Below are 24,332 nucleotides of genomic sequence, written 5' to 3' on the forward strand. Positions count from 1 at the left end.
TCATTGAAAACACAAAAAATATTTCTTTTAAATAAAATTACGTAAGATGATGATAAAACCAAGGCTAAATGGCGTGTTTACGACATTTTTGTGTTTTACAATTTGTTTGAAGCTTAAAAATAACTAAACCTGTGACTAGATTGCATTTATACTTCTCATGGTTTACTTGGCAACATACAACATGGTAATATATCTGCAGAAATGTTGTACTAATTCACACAAAACAGTAAACTTTGAACGCTATTTTAAAAAAATCATCAAATTTCATGTCGGTGAAAAAAAATTACATGAAAGCTTATGTATTTTTTAGGTGATCGCCGATGAAAAAACTTGCCCGAACTTGCCCGACGGCAAGAACGTCCTATATACATTTTGCGTGATTTTCAGGAACTTTCTATAAAAAATCAATGCATATTTTATTTTTTTCCAACTAATTTATTTGATATATGTTTTATTTTAGTATTTTTCATTATTATGACTCAAAAACGGACATTAAATTTCTTTACAAACGTAATTCAATGAAAAAACTCGATTTTAGGTAGGTATTTTATAAAACAACTAATATCTCAAGAACAGTGGGCTTTGGAAATTTGACGTCTTCGGCAAACTTTTTTAGCATAAATAGCCGAACAACTTTACCGAAGACACCATACCGCTAAAATGAAAGATGGCCAAAATGACTTATAGGACTTTTATGCGAATAACGTAAGAAAAATATGCTACCGTATAGAATATCGACCTTGTTCATAGAAATATTTTCTCTGAAGACACCAAGTGTGGATCTCGACATCTCGACGAGCTAGAGGTTTTTTTCATGTATTTTCAATCCTGCCCCAGTGTGTGGCGTATTAACGAATCCACAAAAAAATATTTACTTTTTCGAGAAAAATTCTTCTGATTACTATTTGTACAAGAATTCATCTTTTGATGCAAGGTATTAATACATCTGGAAATATCGATAGAAAATTAACAATTTCAAATAAAAATAGGCAGTAACGGGACAGTATTCTGATGGCTACAGGTAAAGCTCTGGAGAAAGCCTGTTATGTCAAGAACTCTAATCCTGTAAATCGAAAAATTGAAATGTCAAGAATGTCTAATCCGTGAATAGATTTTTCTCCAGAGATTTGTTTAGGATTTTACTCGATAATCTTTTCAACGTTCGTTACGAAATTGCTCCCAGTATTTCTCTCTAAATTATATCCAGGATTCTTCCTTGAATACCTTTCTTTATTATTTCCTAGATGTTTACCGAGATTCTTTCTATAAAGTTTTCTTCAATTTCTCCTGGAGTTTCGTTCTTGATTATGGGATGACATTTTCAGGATTTGCTCTAAGATATACTCCTGTAGTTTTTCCGGTACGCCTTCCAGGATTTCTGAGAGTTGTTGCTGTGATTCCTATCACAACTCCTCTTAGGATTTCTGCTGGAGTTTTTCCTAGGGTTCCGGCAGACGTACCTCCGGTTATTTCTACCGTAGCTTACTGGATGTAGCTCCCAGAATTTCTCGCGTGATTCTATCTGTATAGCCGTGCATTTTTTTTTCTAAGGTTCCTTCTGAGATGTTTTCAGAAGTTTTTATGAAACTATCCAGGATTCTTGCAAGACTTCTGTAGAAGTTCTTTCATGGGTTTAATCCAGATAATTTTTCGGGATTTCTCTTAGGATTATTATTCATGAACTCCTTTAGAAATCATATACTCTCGGGATAAACTCCTGAAGTAATGCTAATCCTCTAATAAAAGCCCGGTAAAAGCTTCTGTTGAAAATCTGGGATGAATCCCTCGAAAATCTTTGCACGCATACCAGGAACCTACATATTATCGAACTTGCATGAACCTAAAATCTTTTTCCATAGGGTTTCAGCTTATTGTCTTACCTTTCAGAAAAGCCTTTGTTCAAAATATTCTATCGGTAAAAATTGAAATAAATCAATTTTGAAGATTTTCTATCAAATGAGGTACAGGGGATAGACAAAATGATCGGGACAGGTAAAATTTTCACTTTTCAAAAAATGTTCAACTAGCTGTAACTTTTCGAAAAGTGCATCGAATATTCTCAAATTTTCACTGTAAGTAAATCAACTAGTTGTGTATCAGTGGTTTAAAAATTGGAAATGATCGGGCCATTTCCGACAAAGTTATAAAGATTCTAGAAAAAGTTAAAATTATCCGATAGCCAACTTTGAGCTGTTATATCTCCGGATTTAATAAACCAAATGCAATGAAGTTTTGACCATTAATGACTTATATAATGAACTCTGGAAAACATTTGACTTAACGTAAAATTTTTAACAAGAGAAAAAATTACAGCGATTTTATTTTCTTCACGATTTTTTAGCAAATTGGTCTATTTTTAATATGTATTCCATTGCTTTTCCAATTTATTGGCGGTTATGTTGTTACTTTCTTTCAAAACACATTTATATATGAGTCAATTAGAGGGAAATTAAATGAACTATAATTTGCATCTTGTATTTTGAAACGATGTTGAAGTTTTGGATAATTTGGCGTTTTATTAGAAAAATAATGTAATCGTAATAATTTTCTTCCGCGTTAAAATTTTTAAGTTAAGTTAACGGTTTTTCATAGCTCATTATATAAGACATAAATGGTCAAAATTTCATTGAATTCGATTCATTGAATCCGGAGATATAACAGCTTAGAGTTGGCTATCGAATAAATTTACCTTTTCCAAGAATCTTTATAACTTCGTGGAGAATAGCCCGATCTTTTCCAAAAATAGACCGCTGATAGACAACTAGCTGATAAACTTGTAATAAAAATTTGAGAATATTCGATGCAATTTTCGAAAAGTTACAGCTAGTTGAACATTTTTTGAAAAGTGAAAATTTTGCCTGTCCCGATCATTTTGTCTATCCCCTGTATATTCAGAGCATAATTTTGTATATCATCCCGAACTGCAAACAACAAGGCATCGTGCGTGACCTGTCACATACCCGATGGTCTTTCTTAGTTTATTAAACATTATATTCACTTGTCATTTCTCCGGCATCTTTGTTATATGATCAGCCCAAGGGGGTCTGCCGTGGTTAATTAGTTTTTTTTCTATTTTGTGGGCTTCGTGGTCATGCGGTTAGTGGTGGTAAACGTTTAGGTGTATATGTAGTAAGTCATGGAGTGAGACTCGGAAAAAAACTTTTCGTGAAACGAATAATTCCTAACTAGCTTCTGTGTGTTGTCGGTTATATGATGATAGTAATATTCAGTCTGTTCAGCGTCTGGCTGAAGACGGAGTAAATTGCCATATTTGTTTAATTTTAAGTAACATGAATATTCGCCTGTGCGATTTCCCCACCAGCCATCTTCTTTACCCCTACCGCAATATCGCAGCTTTTTCCATCAGACTTTATATACGTGGATAGCTTAAGTTATGCCATCGTCCTGCTAACAATTGGGTGGAAAACAACTAAGAAGCTGAGGATTGCGGACTGAAATTTGACAGCAGCCAGGCTGCTGCGAAACCTCCAAAATGACCAGAGTGTACCTGGATACAATTGGATACAACTTAAGTTTGGTTTGCTTAGTCACGCTAAAACAAGTGAAACATTTAATGACACACAAACTTTGCCGTCAGATACGAAAACGTTTAAAACTTTTTATCTGTGAGAAAATTAAGTGTGAAACTTGCCTAAATTTTGTAAATTATTCTTCCAAGCCCATAATGACAAAGTCAGCTAAATACACGTTTTTTGTAGCTTTTGCTTTAATCGATATGTTTGAGCCTTGGTTTAAACTTTGTGTGAAGTCGTTTATGCGTGCACTTCGAAATTGATCACCATAGCGATAAGAAACTTTACAACGGGGAGCACTGGAAGAAGGAGTACGTGCTCAAATTGAATGACCAAAAAAGTTGAGTCCGCATCCCTCAGCTAAGAAGCATTAACGAGGGCAGCAATGTGTGTATGTGTTGAGGCTCACAGTATACCAGAAGACGAGGCACGTTATTTAACAATGTAAACTTCAATATTGGACGTCAACTTGTGACGTTATCCTTATCGTCCTTTTACTTGGATGAAATTGATGAGGAGCAATCGATCGTTCAAAAAGTCATTTTGAACATATTATTTTCAAAAACCCGTATTTTAGTGAAAAATTTATGTTGCTTTATGAAAATTTCACTGCAACGTCAGAAAATATAGGAAATGATGTGGTCGAAATTTGAATAATTGTAATGCAGTGATTTGGACCACAACCATCGTTAAAGTTGAAGTACTTATTTGGATGCCCACAGTTTTCACTCCGTATTGATCATAATGAATCACCAGTGCAGCAGAAAAGCCGACGTCAATTCGTTCCATCCCATGTTCAGTTCTAAGTTTTTAATAAACAGTTAATATTGTATGACGCGTTTACTTAACCCTCGAGCGATCGCGTTGTTGTATTTTGTACTACACGTTGAAAAAATCTTGCTTTTTGTACTCAGCATTAGCGTGGTGCTGACGCAGGTAGTCAACCGCGCGAGTTACGGAAGGTTAAATTTCCGTATATTAGTTATTTATGATATGACATCCCACTCGTAACACATAGTGTGTTACGCGTAATCCGTTACAAACACATGTCAATGAATAGACAATTGTCTATAATTGTCAACTTAAGTTTTGTGTATGAATTTCAAATGTTGGCTATACTGTAAAAACTTTACTGTAAGCGAACAAGTAATGTTACACGCGTTACTCCATATCACAATGCGTTACCAAGTGATGCCCACCAACTTTCTAACAAGAAGGTACACTGGATGAAAATTTGACCCTATATTTTCTGACGCTGCAGTGAAATTTTCATAAAGCTACTTCAATTTTTCACTAAAATACGGATTTCTTCAATAGTATTTTTTTTCACAACTTATCACAATTCAAAATATGAAATTTCTATTAATTTGAAATTTTGACCATAGATTGTCAATATAAACTGATGATGAAGTGGTGCAATTTTCAATCGAAAATATTGCCAAAGTTACAAAAGATTGAACTTGACGGATATTGGGAGAAAAATTCGGCTCGGTTTTTTTAGCTACTGAGTACTTGGATATCTTGCAGGCGATATGCTAAGCTCACGTATCTGAGAGCTGGTGCGGGCTGCATCAGATGTACTCGTACTAGTGAAGGACGCCGAGCGAAAGTGCTTCATCTACACAGTTTTAGCGGAGGAAGTCCTTGCACTAGCGTGTGCAGGGATCTTGCCAAGGGGGGGGGGGGGGTTGAGTGGGTTTTTAGGTCACTACAATGATGGTGTGATATATGATCATGGTGTGAAATAGATTCAAGGTGTCACACACAATATGAATTCCCAATATGGGTTTTCAACATGCTGTGGCCATTTTTATTAAAAAGCTTTTATAAATTGACCAGTTGATTATTATCGAGCTCTGAAGAAGGTCCGATCCGAGGACCGAAACGTCGGCGAAGATAAGAAACAATCAACGCTAAAACCAAAGACTGCCTAAGACGAAATTCGAAATTGTAATCGCCAAGTACTTAACATTGGGATTCTGAAGGAGGCTTTGATAAACGTATCGTATAACTGGCAGTTTGAGTGTTCGACTCTTTGGATGCACTGAATGTTGAATTTTTCGGCTAAGCAGTCAACAAACTCTTTCAACAAATCATTTGGTTAGTTCAACAGACACAGAACGAACAAATATTTTTCCTTTGAAGATGACAAGAAACATTGCCGAAACGTAAAGAAACGCATACCTGGAACCTGAGTATTATCAAACTTGCATGAACCTAAACAGACTGAACAGACTGAATACCACCATATAAACTGAATACCACCATACAACCACCATATAACAGACAACACACAGAAGCTAGATAGGAATTTTTCGTTTCACGAAAAGTTTCTTCAAAGTCTTACTCCTTGACTTACTACATATACACCTAAACGTTTAACTCCACTAACCGCATGACCACGAAGCCCACAAAATAAAAAAAAATGAGCTAATTAACCACGGCAGACCCCCTTGGGCTGATTATATAACACAGATGCCGGAGAAATGACAAGTGAATATAATGTTTATAAATCTTAGAAGAGACCATCAGGTATGTGACAGGTCACGCACGATGCCTTGTTGTTTGCAGTTCGGGATGATATACAAAATTATGCTCTAAATATACCTCAATTGATAGAAAATCTTCAAACTTGATTTATTTCAATTTTTACCGATAGAATATTTTGAACAAAGGCTTTTCTGAAAGGTAAGACCATAAGCTGAAACTCTATGGAAAAAGATTTTAGGTTCATGCAAGTTCGATAATATGTAGGTTCCTGGTATGCGTGCTTTGGAATACACCCCAGAAAAAAAAATCCTGAGCAAAACCCGACAAGAACACTGAAAGGAATCGAATAGAAATGTTTCCACGATGGCTTAACAACAGCGATCGCTGTTTTAGTATGTTAATACGGTAAAACAATGGTGGCATGTTATACAGCCAGGCTTGTTAGAAATAAAACCAATCCATTGAATAATTGCAGATGAATTCATAAAAAATATCTGAATCTATTTGAAAAATGTCAAAAGATTTATGAACAAAACACCTAGAATCAGCCAAAAAAGAACTTGTTAGGCTTGGTAGGTTCGTTTTCGTGAAGAAATTTCTTGCAAAATCGTAGGGAAAATACCCAATGAAGTTTTAGGTGTTTCTTTGGAAGACCTGAAGAAAGACTTGAAGAAATTTCTTGTCATATCTTTGGAGAAGGTCTTGTAGCAACTCTTTGAATAATCAAAATATCTGTTGAGTGCAATTTTATGAATCAAATTATAAATCAGAATATAAATCATGAAGAAATTCCTGCCGAATAGTAGTTCAGTTTCCTACAGATGCCTGTAAAGGTTTCGGTGGAGCTCCCGAAAAAGTTCTGGTAGAATTTTAAAAAAGAATCTAGCAAAAGCCATTTGTGAAAGATTTTTCTCCTTCTGGTTGTAACTCGGCGCAAAATTATTATATATCTACTGGAACAGGAGTTATTTATTTGCATTTTTTCGAAGCAGAATTTTGGTGGCTCCATGGAGGATCGGGAAAAATCAACGATGATTTTCCGTAAGAATCATAAATCCACAGCTGATTTTTTCCCAATCCTCCATGGCGCCACCATAAATTTTGCTTAAGAAAATTCCAATTCAATCGAAATAAAATGGAAAATACCTTAGTTGAGATGGTAGTGTATGGGCTAAGATGGCTATTATTCAATTCTCCGAACAAAACACTGAGGAGAGCACACGCTAAATATCTAGGAAGATATGGAAAATTGGGATAAATCTGGCACAAGTATGGAGCAAGAAATGCGAGTACTTTTGGAGTTCATTTAAAGGTTCTTTTTGCGTAACGTTTAACATAGTCAATGGTGGCTCCGAGGAGGAATGCTACACAAACATTTTAATTAAGTACATCGAAATGAATGAATTCGCGTTGCTGTTTATATTCTCACTCCAATCACAAATTTTTCATTAAACCGTGTTGCTTTTCATTTACATTCATAATTTATTAAATTTGTTTTGTTTTCAAAAGCTGCTTAAATGTGTGTGTGTATTTATGTGGTTGTGACTATTTCGTGCTCTATCTTATTTCGCTCTCAAAGCTGCTCATGTTGTATCTAACCTCAAACTTTCATACCGCTAAACATACCTAATGAAAAATAAATGCAAATCCCTCTCGTCTCCCTTTCTCGTTCTTTTTCTTTTTTACTTTTACTCCAATGGTTTTTATCTCTACCGCTGCGCGCGCTTACCCCCTATCACCACACCGCCTATGTTAACAAAACAAAAAAACCATCAACGTATTGGTCAACGGGAAAACAACAAATCCATCGCTAACGAAACCATAATCACGTGCTCCTTTGCGTATCGCTACTAACAATCGGAAACGAACTCACCAATATACACTGTCACACTTCCAACCATTACCACCGCCACCAACACACACACAAATATGAACACGCCGATGCTGCCACCGATGCCAAGCAGACTCCAGCAATCGTCCACTGTTCCCGCAATGGTCGCACCACGTCTATCCACAGTTCCTACCGGGTTCGCATCCTAGCCACCAATCGACGGCGATGGCCACCGGGGCCGCTGCTTCCTCGTCATCATCTTCGTCGCTGATGGCCAGCGCAACGGCTGCCGCTGCCGCCGCCCAAGCCGGTCCGCAACTGATGAGCTCCTCCTCTTTGGCAGTGCACGGAGGATCGATTCCGCCGAACGCGGCCAACCTGCAGATGATGCACCACGGTAGTAACAATACCATCACTTCGTCGTCCTCGCAGACGACCTCTTCGTCGTCTTCGTCTTCGATCGGTCTAATGAACGGAACCAGCAGCAGCAACAACAACAACAACAACAATGGCGGCCTGTCAGGTCCGACACTGAACGGACCCATGGGTCCGATGGTTGCCTACAATGGTAACGGTAACAGCAATGGTTACCCTAGCGATATGGTGGGTTGCTATAGCGCCGTTACGGGCCATCATCATCATCAGCAACAGATGGCGCAACATAACCTCACCAATAACAATTCGCTGACGACGCTCAACTCGGGCTCGTACGGTCAGTCCCATCTGCGTGGTCGGACCGGGGGACTCAACAACGGCCTCATCGGGCACGGTCCGCTCGGAAGCGGAAAACTAGGGAAAGGACTCAATAACGGTGATAACCATATCTATCATTGTAACGGTATGACAGGTATCGTGTTTTGTTCTGGGCACCTTTGAATTCAACCTATACAATCAATTATTGACAGTGTTACTCTTCTGTGACGTGTTTTCAGTTTTCCTTCGTTTACGTTTGTCATCTGTTTGTGTTGTGCGAGCTCCGACCGCTCCTTTTGTTCCGCCCCTGAGTTGAATCTGCCTTTCAGTTCGATTTCGATTTTAGTTTTGATGGACCCCTCGGCGTTATGTTTTTCTTTCTTGCGTGCGCTCTTCGTTTTTTCGTTATCTTTTCTCTTTTCGTTTAAAGCGAATTTAGCTGTATATGTACACACTCCAAAAACACACGCACACACACTCACCAAACCCCCACATGTCCCTCGCATTGTCACTCTTGCGGTGCATCACGCACACACTGTCGCACAGACTGCATAGTAGTCGAACACCCGTCGAACGCTTGAACGCGCACACCCACACACAGAGGCACCCCTTTTGCACCATACAATTTTGTTTCAGTAGTAATTTCTTCGTTTTGTACAAAATTAATTGTTTCTTTATCGAATTTTATCAGTTCAAAATCAGAAGAAAAAAAACAAAATGGCGGAAGCAAATGGAACTAAAATCATCATCAAATTTTATTGTCATCTTTTCCTCCACCCTTAGGAAACCGCTCGCTTCAAGATGGCGACTACGAAGTGATTGTAGTGGACGAGAACAATTCCTCCGTGATAGCGGACAACGATTCGCACTCGAGTGGGCCCCTCTCGATCAAGGTGAGTTTCAAAATCCGGTTACAAGCTAACCTTACTTTTACAATTACAGTTAAAATTACTAAATATGGTTCGATGTTTCAAGTTCGGTAGATTTAACGTTAAAAGCAATGTTGTAAATGCATGTAGCGATCGAATTGTAGATTCGGTTACTGTTTTTTCGGCATTTCGAACTGAGTTGCATTTTTTTACCTAGGGTATCTGAAAAAGGCAGTGGCAATAACGAAGTAACTCTTTTTCTATTCAAAACGGAATGAGTTGTTTAACAATACAATGAATTGTGGTGAATCCTTGTGTGGATCCGGAGAAAAAAAGCTATTCATAAATCTGGCCCGGATAACACAATATCACTACAATTTACAGCCATACTTCAACCATACTACTGAAAAAATAATCGATTTGAATGTTTCTAAGCGTTTCAGAGTTTCAGAGAAAATTTCTTGGAATTTTCAGAGAAAATTGCTTGAAATTTTCAGAGAAGATTTCTTGGAATTTTTAGAGAAAATTTCTAGGAACTTTCAGAGAAAATTCCTTAGAATTTTCAGAGAAAATTCCTTAGAATTTTCAGAAAAAATTTCTTGGAATTTTCAGAGAAATTTCCCTGAAATTTCCCTGGAATTTTCAGAGAAATTTCCCTGGAATTTTCAGAGAAATTTCCCTGGAATTTTCAGACAAAATTTCTTGGAATTTTCAGAGAAAATTTCTTGGAATTTTCAGAGAAAATTTCTTGGAATTTTCAGAGAAAATTTCTTGGAATTTTCAGAGAAAATTTCTTGGAATTTTCAGAGAAAATTTCTTGGAATTTTCAGAGAAAATTTCTTGGAATTTTCAGAGAAAATTTCTTGGAATTTTCAGAGCAAATTTCTTGGAATTTCCAGAGAAAATTTCTTTGAATTTTCAGAGAAAATTTCTTGGAATTTTCAGAGCAAATTTCTTGGAATTATCAGAGAAAATTTCTTGGAATTTTCAAAAAAAATTCGTTGTAATTTTCAGAGAAAGTTTCCTGGAGTTTTCAGAGAAAATTCCTTGGAATTTTGAGAGAAAATTTCTTTGGAATTTTCAGAGAAAGTTCCTTGAAATTTTAAAAGATAGTTCCTTGAAATTTTCAGTGAAAATTCCTTGAAATTTCAATGGGGAATCCTTGAAAATTTCACAGAAAATTCCTTGGAATTTTCAGAGAAAATTTCTTGGCATTTTCATACAAAATTTCTTGGAACTTTCAAAGAAAATTTCTTGGAATTTTCAGAGAAAATTTCTTGGAATTTTCAGCGAAAATTTCTTGTAATTTTCAGATAAAACTTCTTGGAATTTTCAGAGAAAATTTTTTGGAATTTTCAGAGAAAATTTCTTGGAATTTTCAGAGAAAATTGCTTGGAATTTTCAAAGAAAATTTCTTGGAATTTTCAGAGAAAATTTCTTGGAATTTTCAAAAAAAATTCCTTGGAATTTTCAGAGAAAATTTCCTGGAGTTTTCAGAGAAAATTCCTTGGAATTTTGAGAGAAATTTTTTTTGGAATTTTCAGAGAAAGTTCCTTGAAATTTTAAAAGATAGTTCCTTGAAATTTTCAGTGAAAATTCCTTGAAATTTCAATGGGAAATCCTTGAAAATTTCACAGAAAATTCCTTGGAATTATCAGCGAAAATTTATTTAAATCTTCAGAGAAAATTTCTTGGAATTTTCTAAGAAAATTTCTTGGAATTTTCAGAGAAAATTCCTTGGAATTTTCAGATAAAATTCCTTGGAATTTTCAGATAAAATTCCTTGGAATTTTCAGAGAAAATTCCTTGGAATTTTCAGAGAAAATTCCTTGGAATTTTCAGAGAAAATTCCTTGGAATTTTCAGAGAAATTTCTTGGAATTTTCAGAGAAAATTTCTTGGAATTTTCAGAGAAAATTTCTTGGAATTTTCAGAGAAAATTCCTTGAAATTTGCAATGGAAAATCCTTAAAATCTTGAGAGAAAATTTTCTTGGAATTTTCAGAGAAAATTTCTTGAAAGTTTTAGAGAGAATTCTTCAGGATTTGCACAGAAAATTTCTTGGAATTTTAAGAGAAAATTTCTTGGAATTTTCAGAGAAAATTTCTTGGAATTTTCAGAGAAATTTTTTTGGAATTTTTTCAGATGAAATTTCTTGCAATTTTCAAAGAAAATTACTAGGAATTTGCAGAGAAAATTTTCTTGGAATTTTCAGGGAAAATTCCTTGAAAGTTTCAAAGAAAATTCTTTGGTATTGGCAGAGAAAATTTCTTGGAATTTTTAGGGAATATATCTTGGAATTTTCCGAGAAAATTTCTTGGAATTTTTGAAGAAAATTTCTAGGAATTTTCAGATAAAATTTCTTGGAATTTTCAGAGAAAATTTCTTGGAATTTTCAGAGAAAATTCATTGGAATTTTCAGAGAGAATTCCTTGGAAGAAAATTTCTAGATTTTTTTTTTTAATTCCAAGAAATTTTCTCTGAAAATCCCAAGACTTATTCTCTAAAAATTCCAAGAAATTTTCTCTTGAAGTTTTTGAAGATAATTCCTTGAAATTTTCAGTGAAAATTCCATGAAATTTGCAAAAGAAAATCCTTGAAATTTTCAGAGAAAATCTCTTGGAATTTTCAGAGAAAATTCCAAGGAACTTTCTCTGAAAATTCCAGGAATATTTTTCTGAAAATTCAAACAAAAAATATTTTTGAATATTGCAAGGGATTTGCACTGAAAATTCCTAGGAATTTTCTCTGAAAATTCCAAGAAATTTTCTCTGAAAATTCCAAGCAATTATCTCTGAAAACATCAAGGAAATCTCTCTGAAAATTCCAAGGTACTTTCTCTGAAAATTCCAAGAATTTTTTTCTGAAAATTCAAAAAAAAATTATAGTGCAAAGAATTTTCACTGAAAATTCCAAGGAGTTTTCTCTTGAAGTTTTCAAAGATAATTCCTTGAAATTTTCAGTGAAAATTCCACGAAATTTGCAATGGAAAATCCTTAAAATTTTCAGGAAAAATCTCTTGAAATTTTCAGAGAAAATTTCTTTGAGTTTTTGGAGAAAATTTCTTGGAATTTTTGGAGCAAATTTCTAAGAATTTTCACAGAAAATTTCTTGCAATATTTTGAAAATAAAATAGTTTGGAATTTCCAGAAAAAAAATTCTTGAAATGTTCAGAGAAAATTCCTTGGAATTTTCAGAGAGAATTCCTTGGAATTTTCTTTGAAAATTTCAAGGAATTTTCTCTGAAAATTCCAAGGAACTTTCTCTGAAAATTTCAAGGAATTCTCTCTGAAAATTTCAAGGAACTTTCTCTGAAAATTCCAAGAATATTTTTCTGAAAATTCAAATAAATTTTTTTTTTTGAATATTGCAAGGAATTTTCACTGAAAATTCATAGGAATTTTCTCTGAAAATTCCAAGAAATTTTCTCTGAAAGTTCCAAGCAATTATCTCTGAAAATATCAAGGAAATCTCTCTGAAAATTCCAAGGTACTTTCTCTGAAAATTCCAAGAATTTTTTTCTGAAAATTCAAAAAATTTTTTTTTTGATTATTGCAAAGAATTTTCACTGAAAATTTCAAGGAATTTTCTCTGAAAATTCCTTGATTTTTTTTTTAATTTCCAAGAAATTCTCTCTGAAAATTCCAAGATATATTCTCTAAAAATTCCAAGAAATTTTCTCTTGAAGTTTTCAAAGATAATTCCTTGAAATTTTCAGTGAAAATTCCATGAAATTTGCAATGGAAAATCCTTGAAATTTTCAGAGAAAATCTCTTGAAATTTTCAGAGAAAATTTCTTGGAAATTCTGGAGAAAATTTCTAGAGAATTTTCAGAGAAAATTTCTTGGAATTTTCAGAGAAACTTCTTCGGAATTTTCAGAGAAAATTCCTTGGAATTTTCAGAGAAAATTCCTTGGAATTTTCAGTGAAAATTCCTAGCAATATTCAGAAAATAGAAAATTTTGGAATTTTCAAAAAAAAAAATCTTGGAATTTTCAGAGAAAGTATCTTGGAATTTTCAGAGAAAATTTCAGGGAATATTATTTGAAAATTTCAAGGAACTTTCTCTGAAAATTCAAAGTATTTTTTTCTGAAAATTAAAAAAAAAATATTTTTGAATATTGCAAGGAATTTTCACTGAAAATTTCAAGGAATTTTCTCTGAAAATTCCAAGAAAGTTTCTCTGATAATTCGAAAAAAAAACCCTGAAAATTCCAAGAATTTTTCTCTGTAAATTCCAAGCAATTTTCTCTGAAAATTTCAAGGAATTCTCTCTGAAAATTCCAAGGAACTTTCTCTGAAAATTTTATAGAATTTTCTCCAAAAATTCTAAGAAAATTCAGAAAATAAATTTTTTTGGAATTTTCAGAAAAAAGTTCTTGGAGTTTTCAAAGAAAATTCCTTGGAATTTTCAGAGAGAATTCCTTGGAGTTTTCTTTGAAAATTTCAAGGAATTTTCTCTGATAATTTTAAGGAATTTTCTTTGAAAATTTCAAGGAATTTTCTCTGAAAATTCCAAGGAACTTTCTCTGAAAATTTTTAGGAATTTTCTCTAAAAATTCCAAAAAATTTTCTCTGAAAATTCAAAAAAAATCTCTGAAAATTCCAAGAATTTTTCTCTGAAAATTCAAAAAAAAAAATCTCTGAAAATTCCAAGAATTTTTCTCTGAAAATTCCAAGGAACTTTCTCTGAAAACTCCAAGTATTTTTTTCTGAAAATTCCAAAAAAAATTATTTTTGAATATTGCAAGGAATTTTCACTGAAAATTCCAAGAAATTTTCTCTGAAAATTCCTAATTTTTTTTTTAAATTCCAAGAAATTTCTTTTGAAGTTTTCAAAGATAATTCCTTGAATATTTCAGTGAAAATTCCATGAAATTTGCAATGGAAAATCCTTGAAATTTTCAAAGAAAATCTCTTGGAATTTTCAAAGAAAATTTCTTGGAATTTTTGGAGAAAATTTCTAGGAATTTTCAGAGAAAATTCCATGGAATTTCCAGAGCAAATTCCTTGGAATTTTCAGTGAAAATTCCTTGCAATATTCAGAAAATAAAAAATTTTGGAATTCTCAGAAAAAAGTTCTTGGAATTTTCAGAGAAAATTCCTTGGAATTTTCAGAGAGAATTCCTTGAAATTTTCTTTGAAAATTTCAAGGAATTTTCTCTGAAAATTTTAAGGATTTTTTTTTAATTTCAAGGAATTTTCTCTGAAAATTCCAAAGAACTTTCTCTGAAAATTTTTAGTAATTTTCTCTAAAAATTCCAAGAAATTTTCTCTGAAAATTCAAAAAAAAATCTCTGAAAATTCCAAGAATTTTTCTCTGAAAATTCCAAGAAGTTTTCTCTGAAAATTTCAAGGAATTCTCTCTGAAAATTCCAAGGAACTTTCTCTGAAAATTCCAAGTATTTTTTTCTGAAAATTCCAAAAAAAATATTTTTGAATATTGCAAGGAATTTTTACTGAAAATTCCAAGAAATTTTCTTTGAAAATTCTAAGAAATTTCTCTGAAAATTCCTAGAATTTTTTTTTATTCCAAGAAATTTTCTCTGAAAATTCCAAGATATATTCTCTAAAAATTCCAAGAAATTTTCTCTTGAAGTTTTCAAAGATAAATCCTTGAAATTTTCAGTGAAAATTCCATGAAATTTGCAATGGAAAATCCTTGAAATTTTCAGAGAAAATCTCTTGGACTTTTCAGAGAAAATTTCCTGATCAGAGAAAATTCCTTGGAATTTTCTGAGAAAGTTTCTTGGAATATTCAGAGAAAATTTCTTGGAATTTTCAGAGAAAAGTTTTTGGAATTTCTACACAAGATTTCTTGGAATTTTCTGGAATTTTCAGGTAAAAATCTCTGGAGTTTTCAGGGAAATCCATGTACTTTTCAGGGAAAAATCTTAGAATTTTCAAAGAAAATCCCTAGGAATTTTCTTATTACATACTTAAGAATTTCCAGAGCAAACCCCTTAGAATTTCCATGGAAAATTCCTTGGAATTTTCATGAAAAATTCCTTGGAATTCTCAGCAAAAGTTTGAAGGAAAATTCTTCCGAATTTTCAAGAAAAGCTCCTCTGAGTTTTCCGAGCTATTCCGAATTTTCAAAGAAAATAATCCCTCTCAAACACTTTTGACGCCTCAAGGGTCTCCCTGAGATTGCCTGAATCGTTCCAGAAACCTCCACAGAACCCTGAAACTGAGGCCTCCCGGGACTCCTAAAATCTTCAGAAACTTCCCTTGAGCCCTTCAGGTAACGCCCCTTAGACCTTCTCTAAAACTCTTTTGAACGCCTCTGAGACCCCCTAAAGCGCCCATAGACCCCCTGGAGCCCTTTTGAAACCTCCTGAGCGCTCCTGAGTTATCCGGATACCCTCTGAGACCCCATGAACGCCCTTGAGATCCCATGGAATGCCCCAAAGATCCTCTGGAACTGCCCTGGGACTCCTTGATAAACCTTTGAGAGCCCCTATTTCGCCCTTCCTTGAGTCCCCATGCCAGCTCTTAAAACTCCCTGAAACCTCCTTGGACCCCCTGAAACATCCCTGACGTTCCTAAAACGGCTTTGAGACCCCCTAGAACTCCCCTGAAAACCTCTGAGATCCCCAAAATCCCCCTAAAACCTCCTGAAACGCCCCTGAGATGGACTCTACCGCCCTTAGACTCCCATGAAATCCCTTGTAACCCCCTGAGACTTCACTGAGACCGCTGAAATACCCCTGCAACCTCCTTTTGCTCTCCCTTAAATGCCCTCAGGTCGCAGTTGCCATTGTTACTGTCATTATTTTACATTTTTACACTTTCTTATGTACTTCTTAAGCTCTCCTACTATATGCAGGGCATAAAAAAAGTGCATTAGTTAAAAGTACATAAAATTAACATGCATATAAAAAGGTTTTAGTAGTGTATTCATTTTACACCCTCTCCTTTTTTGAATGTCTCTGAAATTCTTCCGAAGCCTCCAGAAGACCACCATTTTTGCCCCAAAAACCTCCATTGCGCGCTCCTAAACTTCTCCCAATCGTTCTAAATTTTGAACGTTCCTAAAAACTTCCTAAATAATTGTTCGTAAGTGCAGAAAGTATTCTTAGAAACTCTTCTGAAACTGCTATTAAATTCTCCTCTCTTTGCATTAATCCCTGCTTGAAACTCCTTCTTCATCTTCTCCGAAACCTCTTGCTCTCTCTTTCCATTACATATTATATGTACTCCCATTTATTCCCTTCCCACCCGAAACATTTTTGAACACCCTTAAAGTTTTCCTGATGCTCAACTTAACTCTCATGAAACACTCAAACTCCGCTCAGCCACATGCACAAATGTTGAAACTTTCCCTTTCTTTGCTTAAAATAATTTCGTCACCTCTTTTTCTTCTTTACTTACCCTTACTTCAGCATTTCACCACGAAACTTCTCATGTCCCTCCCTCTAAAACCGCACTCCTATGGTCATCCACACATTCCTTGCTCTTCCCCTAGGACGCCCTAGAATTCTCTCTAAAAACCTTCTGCAACCCACGCGAAACGTCCCTTAAATCACTTGGGACTTCTTTGAAACTCCCTTATGCTCTCTTCACTCCTCCTTAGAGCCACCCTTCAAGCTCACCCCAGCAATATCCATGAAGATCCTCTTGCATTCCTTTGAAATCTCCTCTTTCTTCCCATAATCCCTCTGAATTCCCTCATACTCCCCTGAAGATCTTTTGGTCTCTGTAAACACCTTTGACCTTCTTAACTTTCCTTTTGGTCTAAAACCTTCTTTTCTTAGCTTAAATCCTCCTGAAACGACACATGGTCTCTTCCCGAAATGTCCCGAAACTCGCTCTCTTCGCTTCATTACTCTCTCTCTCTCTCAAATCTCCCAAAATGCTTCCTCTTGAACACTTCTTGCCCTCACCGCTCACCACCAGCACCAACGTACGTTCGACTCAGTCACCGCACAGAATGGACACATACCAAGACAATTGTTTGTTTATTTCGCGATGAGCGCTTTGAGCGATGAAAAGGACAACTTGGCTGTAGGGCGTCCGCTCAATGGTGACAAAGAATGTCAGAGTTAAAAAAAGGCTAAAAAGGGGACAAAGAATAACCGATGGCACTCCTCTGGTTGGTGTCGAATGCCAAGTCAAGTGTTAGAGGGCACTGCACTCCACGGTTGTTGAAGGACAAAGCTTTACGAAAAATTGATTGGAATTCCTTCGAGAATTTCTTTAGAATTACTACGGCATTTTCTCGAGAATTTTTCTTGAAAATTGCTCTGAGATTTCTGCGAGAGTTCCTCAGGAATTTCTCCGGGAAGTCTTCTGAAATTCCTCAGGGAATTTATCTGAAATTCGTCTTGGAATTCCTTTGGAAGTCTTCTAGGAATTCCTCCGCAAATTTCTCAGGGATTCCTCCGGGTATTCTTCTGGAATTCCTCTTAGAATACCTCTGGTAATTTCTCTGAGAAAACTTTGTTATTCTGCCGGGAATTTCACTGGTTTTCCTTAGGGAATTCTTCAGGGAATTTCTTTGGAATTTCTCCGGGATTTCCTCTGGAATTCCTCCAAAAATTCTTCTGAAATTTCTCTGGAAATTCCTCTGGAGTTTTTCCCCATGAATTCCCCTGCATTTTCTGATGAAATTCCTCTGGAAATTCTCCGGAAATTCCTCTGGAAATTCTACGGAAATTCCTCTGGAATGCCTCCGGGAATTCCTCATAAACTCCTCAGGGTCAGGAAGTCTTCAGGGAATTCTTCAAGGATTCTTCCAGGAATTGCTCTGAATTCCCCCAGAAATTTATTTGTAATTCCGCCGAGAATTCCTCTAGATTTCATCAGGAATTTCTCCGGGAATTCCTCTTGAATTCCTTAAGAAATTCCTTTTGAATTCCTCAGGAAATTTCTCTGAAATTCCTCCATAAATTCCTCTAAGAATTCCTCAGGGATTTGTTTGGGATTTCTCCCGGAATTTTTCTGAATTTCTTCAAGGAATTCCTCAGGGATTTGTTTGGAATTTCACCAGGAATTCCTCTGGAATTTCTTCGGAATTTTTAATGGAAAATCTCAGCTAATTCTTCTGGAATTTCTTCGGGAACTGCTCTGAGATTTCTGCGAGAATTCCTCTGGAATTTCTCAGGAAGTCCTCTGAAATTCCTCTGGAAGTCTTCTAGGAATTCTTCAGAAATTCTTCCGTAAATTTCGCAGGGATTCCTCCGGATATTCTTCTGAAATTCCTCTTGGAATTCCTCTGGAATTTATTTGAGAATTCCTCTGGCAATTCCTCTGAGAAAACTCTTGAATTTTGCCGGGAATTACTCAGGTTTTCCTCCGGGAATTCTTCAGGGAATTTCTCCAAAACTTCCTCTGATATTTCTCTGCAAATTCCTCTGTAGTTTTTTTCTATGAATTTCTCTGCATTTCCTGGAATTCCTTATATATTTCTCAGGGTCAGGCAGTCTTCAGGGTATTCCTCAGTGATTTTTCCAGAAATTCCTCTGGAATAACTTTGGAATTCCTCCGGAAATTTCTTTGTAATTTCTTTGGATTTCCTCTGGAATATCTCTGGCAATTTCTCTTGAATTCCTTAAAAAAATCCTCAGGAAATTTCTCTGAAATTCCTCCATAAAATCTACTGGAAATCCTCAAAGAATTCCTCAGGAATTTGTTTTGGATTTCTCCCGGAATTTCTCTGAATTTCTTCAAGGAATTTCTCAGGGAATACCTTTGGGATTTCTCCGGAAGTTCCTTTGAAATTTCTCCAAAATTTTTATGGAATTTCTCTGGGAATTCTTCTCGAATTTCTCTGGGAATTCCTTTGAATTTTCTCCGGTTTTTTTTCTGAAAGTTCTCCGCGAATTCCTTTGGAAGTCTTCCTCAAAAAATCCTCCGGAAATTCCTCATGGAATTCCTCTGGAATGTCTACGGGAACCCCTCTTGCATTCCTCAGTAAATTGTTCTGGAAATCTTCAGGGAATTCCTCAGGAAATTTATCTACATTTCTTTATGAAATTCCTCTGGAAGTCCTCCTGGAATTTCTCTGGAAGTGCCCAGGGAATTCCTCAGAAATTCATCTGGGTATTACTTTGGGATTGATCCGAAAATCATCCAAGAATCCCTCTGGAATGTCTACGAGAATTTCTGTGAAATTTCGCCGGGAAGTCTTCTTAAATTTCTCCGAGAATTCTCCTGAAATTTCTTTGGAAATTCGTTTGGAATTCCTCAAGCATTATTTCTGAAATTCTTGAGGGTATTCCTCTGAAATTTCTCAAGGATTCCTCCGGGTATTTTTTTGGAACTCCCATTGGAATTCCTCTGGAATTTGTTTGAGAATTCCTCTGAGAAAACTCTGGAATTCCGCCGGGAATTTTTCTGGTTTTATTCAGGGAATTCTTCAGGGGGAATTTCTATGGCATTTCTCTGACAATTCGTCTGGAAATTCTCCAATAACACAAGTTTACAAAATAAAATGAAAGTCGTGAACTTCTGTCAATGACCAAAGTTCTTGAAGCACAATTTAGTGCTGATTTCGAAACCGACCTTCAAAAAATTTTAAGTAGAACAGTTTTTGAGTTTTAGCTCAATATCGAGTTTTTCAACTTTTCAAAATATGTAATTTACTAAAATTCAAATATCTTGCGTATTGTTCAACCAATTTTAAATCTTTTTCCATAAATTAAAACCATTCGATCATCTGAATACAGATTTTGCGTCAGATTGATGAAATGCAACATATTGGCGAGTTTTAGGGACGATCTTCTTAAATTTTAGCAAAATTTCCAAATTTTTTTGAAGAAAAGAATTTTTTTCAATAAGAAAAAACCAACTTTAAAATTCTTTCTCGACGTTTATTTGACATATCATATGTAGGCGAAAGACAGTAAAAATTTCAGCTCAATCGGACCATTGATTACGGAGAATGAGATGTTTCAAGTGAGCGACTTTGCTTAAAAATAGAACAAAAATCGATTTCAAATCATAAACCTTGTATGGAAAGTCGAAAAATTTTCCGCTCTACTGTAATTTTTTTCTTTTGCGTTTTCGAACTCAGGGCATGATTTTACACCAAAAATGATCATCAGCTTACCGAGTTCAAAAATGCTGTAAACTAGTGTAATTCGTCTGGAATGCCTTCGGGAATTACTCTTAAATTCCTCAGGAAGTCTTCAAAGAATTCCTCTGCAATCCCTCTGAAATTCCCCTGGAATTACTCTGGAATTCCTTCGGGAATTTCTCTGGAATTCCTCCGGAAATAGCTTAGAAATTCCACCGGGAATTCCTCTCTACTTCCTCTGGAATTTTTCCAGAAATTCCTCTTGCATTCCTTAAGAAATTCCTCTAGAATCCCTTAGAGATTTTCTCTCAAATTTCTCCTTGAATTCCTCTGGAAGCTCTCAAACAATTTCTCAGTGATTTGTTTAGAATTTTTCCTGGAACTTCCCTGAATTTCCTATAGGGGTTTTTCAGGGAATAGCATTGGAATCTTTTCGGGAATTCCTTTGAAATTGATACAAAAATTCTTAAAGAATTTCTCTGGAATTCCTTCGAATTTTCTCCGGGATGTTTTCTTGAAATTCATCACAAATTCCTCTTGTGTTTTTCCGGGAAATCTCTCAGGGAATTCCTCTAATATTCCCCATGGAATTTGTCTTAAATTTCTCCAGGAATTCTTCTGAAAGTCTTCTGGGAATTTCTTAGGAATTCTCCCGGAAGTTCCTCAGAGATTCCTCCGGGTATTCTTCAGAAATTCATCTGGGAATTCCTCTGGAATTCTACTGGCAATTTGTCTGAAATTTCTTATGCCATTCCTCTGGAATGTCTTCGGGAGCTCCTCTGGAATTTCGCCCGGAATTCTTCTAGAGTTCCACCAGGAGGATATTCTTTGAAATTTCTTCGGGATTTCCTCGGAAATTCCTCCGGGGATTCCTTTTGCATTCCTCAAGAAACAGCTCTGGAAATCTTCAGGGAATTCCTCAGGAAATTCCTCTGAAATTCCTCATGGAATTCCTCAGGAAGTCCCCAAGGACTTCCTCAGAAAATCCCTGAAAACCATCCGAGAATTCCAATGGAATGTGTACGAGAATTCCTATGGAATTTCGCCGGGAAGTGTTCTTGAATTTCTCCGGGAATTCTTCTGGAACTTCTTTGAAAATTTGCATGGAATTCTTCAAGGATTTTTTTCTGAAATTCTTCAGGGAATTCCTCTGCAACTTCACAAGGGTTTCCTTTGCAATTCCTCCGAGGTTTCCTCTGAAAGGCTCCAGAAGTGTAGAATTAGCTTTAGTTAAAATACACAGAAACACAGAAATAAAAACCAAAAAAAATGAAAGGCTCCAGTGAATTCCTCAGAAAGTCCGCAATGAATTCTTCAGGAATGTATGGAATTTCTCTGAGAGTTTTTCTGAAATTCCACCGAGTATTGCACTAGAATTTCTTATGAAATGATTCCGGGATTTCACCAGGATCAAGGTCAAAGCGATGGTCACCGGATGGTCTGAGCTCGACTCTCTTCAGAACCAATGGATACTGTCCCGTCTCAGAGTTGGGCAAACCCGATTCGTTTACAATTTCGGACCCGGGCCTTTCCAGATCACTTGCGAGTCATGTGGGATCTGGAACTCTGTTGAATACGTAGTCTGTGTATGCCCACAGTACCAGTACCCGCAAGAAGCCTACGGTATCTTCGGTAAAACGTAAATGAAGCCCTCGAAGACGGTGCATATGCATCTTCCATCGCTACGTTGTTCTGTTTCCTCAAAGATGGTGAAATCTTCCATCAAGTTTAATCCACCGGACCTCAGCTTTTTGGAACCAGGATCAGAACCTACGGACCGTTCGACACTCTCTGCGAGGCGTCAGAGCATCCCGGGAACCTCAACCCGTGCTGTAAGGCCCTACTCCTCGCCTGCGTCCAAGAAAACCAATCAGGAGACATCTACCAAAATCCAAAACAAAAAAGGACTCAAGGGGTGGCATCACTGATGAAGAAGTCCAGAGCGTAAGCCCCACCCGTACAAACCAATCGACTAAACCTGACGAAACCTGCCTATACGTCAACATCATCGGAGCAAGTAGGCTGAACTAGAGGCTGAACTACCATGGGACCACTGGTGGGCATCTCTGAAGGATTTATTTGGGATTCCTTCAGAACTTTCCTCTGGGGTTCTTCCAGAAGTTTCTTCTGAGATTCCTAAAGAAGTCCCGTCTGGGATTTCTTCAAGGGCTACTACCAGGATTCCTCCAGAAAGAACTAACGGGATTCTTCCAGGGATTCTTTCCTGGTTTGCTTCAAGAAAACTTTCTGAGATTATTTCAGGAGTTCAGGAGTCTCTAACAAACTCCTGAAGGATTGTTACGTGGATTGTATCGAACCCTACAAATGTTCCGTCTTAAAATTAAAACAGAACACTACAAATCTTTTATATGGCACTTCGCCTTTTAGTTCGCAGCATCTGTTGTTACATTCATAGCTAGTTTTTGGTCTAGGAACGCTAATCCTAATTGGGCCCCTGATTCGAGACCTCATATAAGCCGATATACCTTTTGATGTCCCTGCTAGGGAACGGGTTACTTTACATTTAGATGATCATTGCCTACATTGACTACATCTCACGAGGCTAGTTTATTTTGGAGCACTACAAATGCTCAAAAAACGAACAGGGATACACTAACTAGAACATATGAAACAAAAAAATCGTATTTCTTTTCTTCCTAACAAAAACTCAAACAAACAAAATGGAATCCGTAATCCGTAGAAACATCTGGAAAAGTTCCAGAATGAACTTCCAAAAGAATTCCAGAAGGATCTGCCGGAATTACTCACGGAACTCTTGGAGGAAACCAGAGAAGAGTTCCTAGATGAATCCTGAAGGAGTCCTGGAAGCAGTTTCTGAAAGAATTCCAGAAAAACTTCCCGGAATAAATTCCAAGAGGAATCTCAGAAAGAGTTTCAAACGGAATCCCGGAAGAAGTTTCCGAAGAAATTCACAAAGGAGTTCCTGCATGGAATTCTCTCCATCTCTTACACTTTTACAGAAATTTTATAAACAACAAGGCCAAGAAACGTCAAAATCCCATACACAATCAAAACAATGCAGTGTCCTTTTGTTAAAAAGATGTGCGCAAAGGCGACTTCAAAAACATGCACACTAAGGTATCGGCGATTAGGTCGACTAAAGAGGGTTCGACCAATTGGACGAATTTAGGGCTACCGTTGACTTTGGCTAATAGAAATACAGAAATGTCCTAGTGATCAATCGATCGCTACTGTGAATTAGCGATTAAGGCAATTCATCAGCATTGTTAATCAACTCATTCCGTCCTAATTAATTATTCTTCTAATCAAATTCCATGGAAAACTAATTTTATAGCGATAAAACTTCTTACTGTTAATTCGACTTGATTTGCTCTCTGTAACTGCATGATTATTTTTTTAATTTTCTTTCAACTTCTCCTAACTGTAATGGGTTTGTATAACTGAAACAATTTCACAAACAAAACCAAATAAAAAAGGCCGCAACCTCCCGGCGGGCATCATCGGTCTATGGGTCTCCGACATCGCCCAAAAGTGACCACCATGGTCACGACAATGGTAACAGCAACAACACCCCCACTAACACCAGGTATCCGGCAACTACCACTACAATCACTACCACTAGCATTAGTACGATCGCCGATCAACCTCTTTCGCCGGCGAAAACTCCTTCGAAACAGCAGCACGGCCAACCCAGCAAGGTATGCGACGCTTCAGTTGTTTCCGTTGTTTGTCTTCGTTCGCTTGTTGCTTTCTAGATTTACTGGTAGAATATCGCACGCTAACATTCGTATTAGCCTCACAGCTTCCCCTCATCCGATCACGCATCAACGTTCGTTCACCTTGATCATCGATTGAAACCAGCTCACCGGCGTGCCTCACTTACCGTTGCAGAATCCATCTCCCTTAACCGTACCCC

The 24,332-nt window shown here is 36.3% G+C and overlaps 1 protein-coding gene across 21 annotated transcripts in view; it reads left to right on the forward strand.

Moving 5' to 3' along the window:
• Window positions 1-24,332, forward strand: part of LOC109397187 (neurobeachin) — a 405,013-nt gene that overhangs the window by 357,568 nt on the left and 23,113 nt on the right. For 8 of the 21 annotated variants that reach the window (XM_029877456.2, XM_029877459.2, XM_029877460.2 and 5 more), the window contains exons 16-18: window positions 7,988-8,701; window positions 9,331-9,440; window positions 23,893-24,114. In XM_029877456.2, coding sequence (XP_029733316.1) covers window positions 7,988-8,701; window positions 9,331-9,440; window positions 23,893-24,114 — 1,046 coding nt within the window. The remainder of the gene's footprint in view (window positions 1-7,987; window positions 8,702-9,330; window positions 9,441-23,892; window positions 24,115-24,332) is intronic. The other 13 variants (XM_062844817.1, XM_029877470.2, XM_029877471.2 and 10 more) reach the window with 7 other exon arrangements.

Source organism: Aedes albopictus, chromosome 1, assembly GCF_035046485.1.
Source record: "Aedes albopictus strain Foshan chromosome 1, AalbF5, whole genome shotgun sequence".
Classification (NCBI taxonomy): Eukaryota; Metazoa; Arthropoda; class Insecta; order Diptera; family Culicidae; genus Aedes; species Aedes albopictus.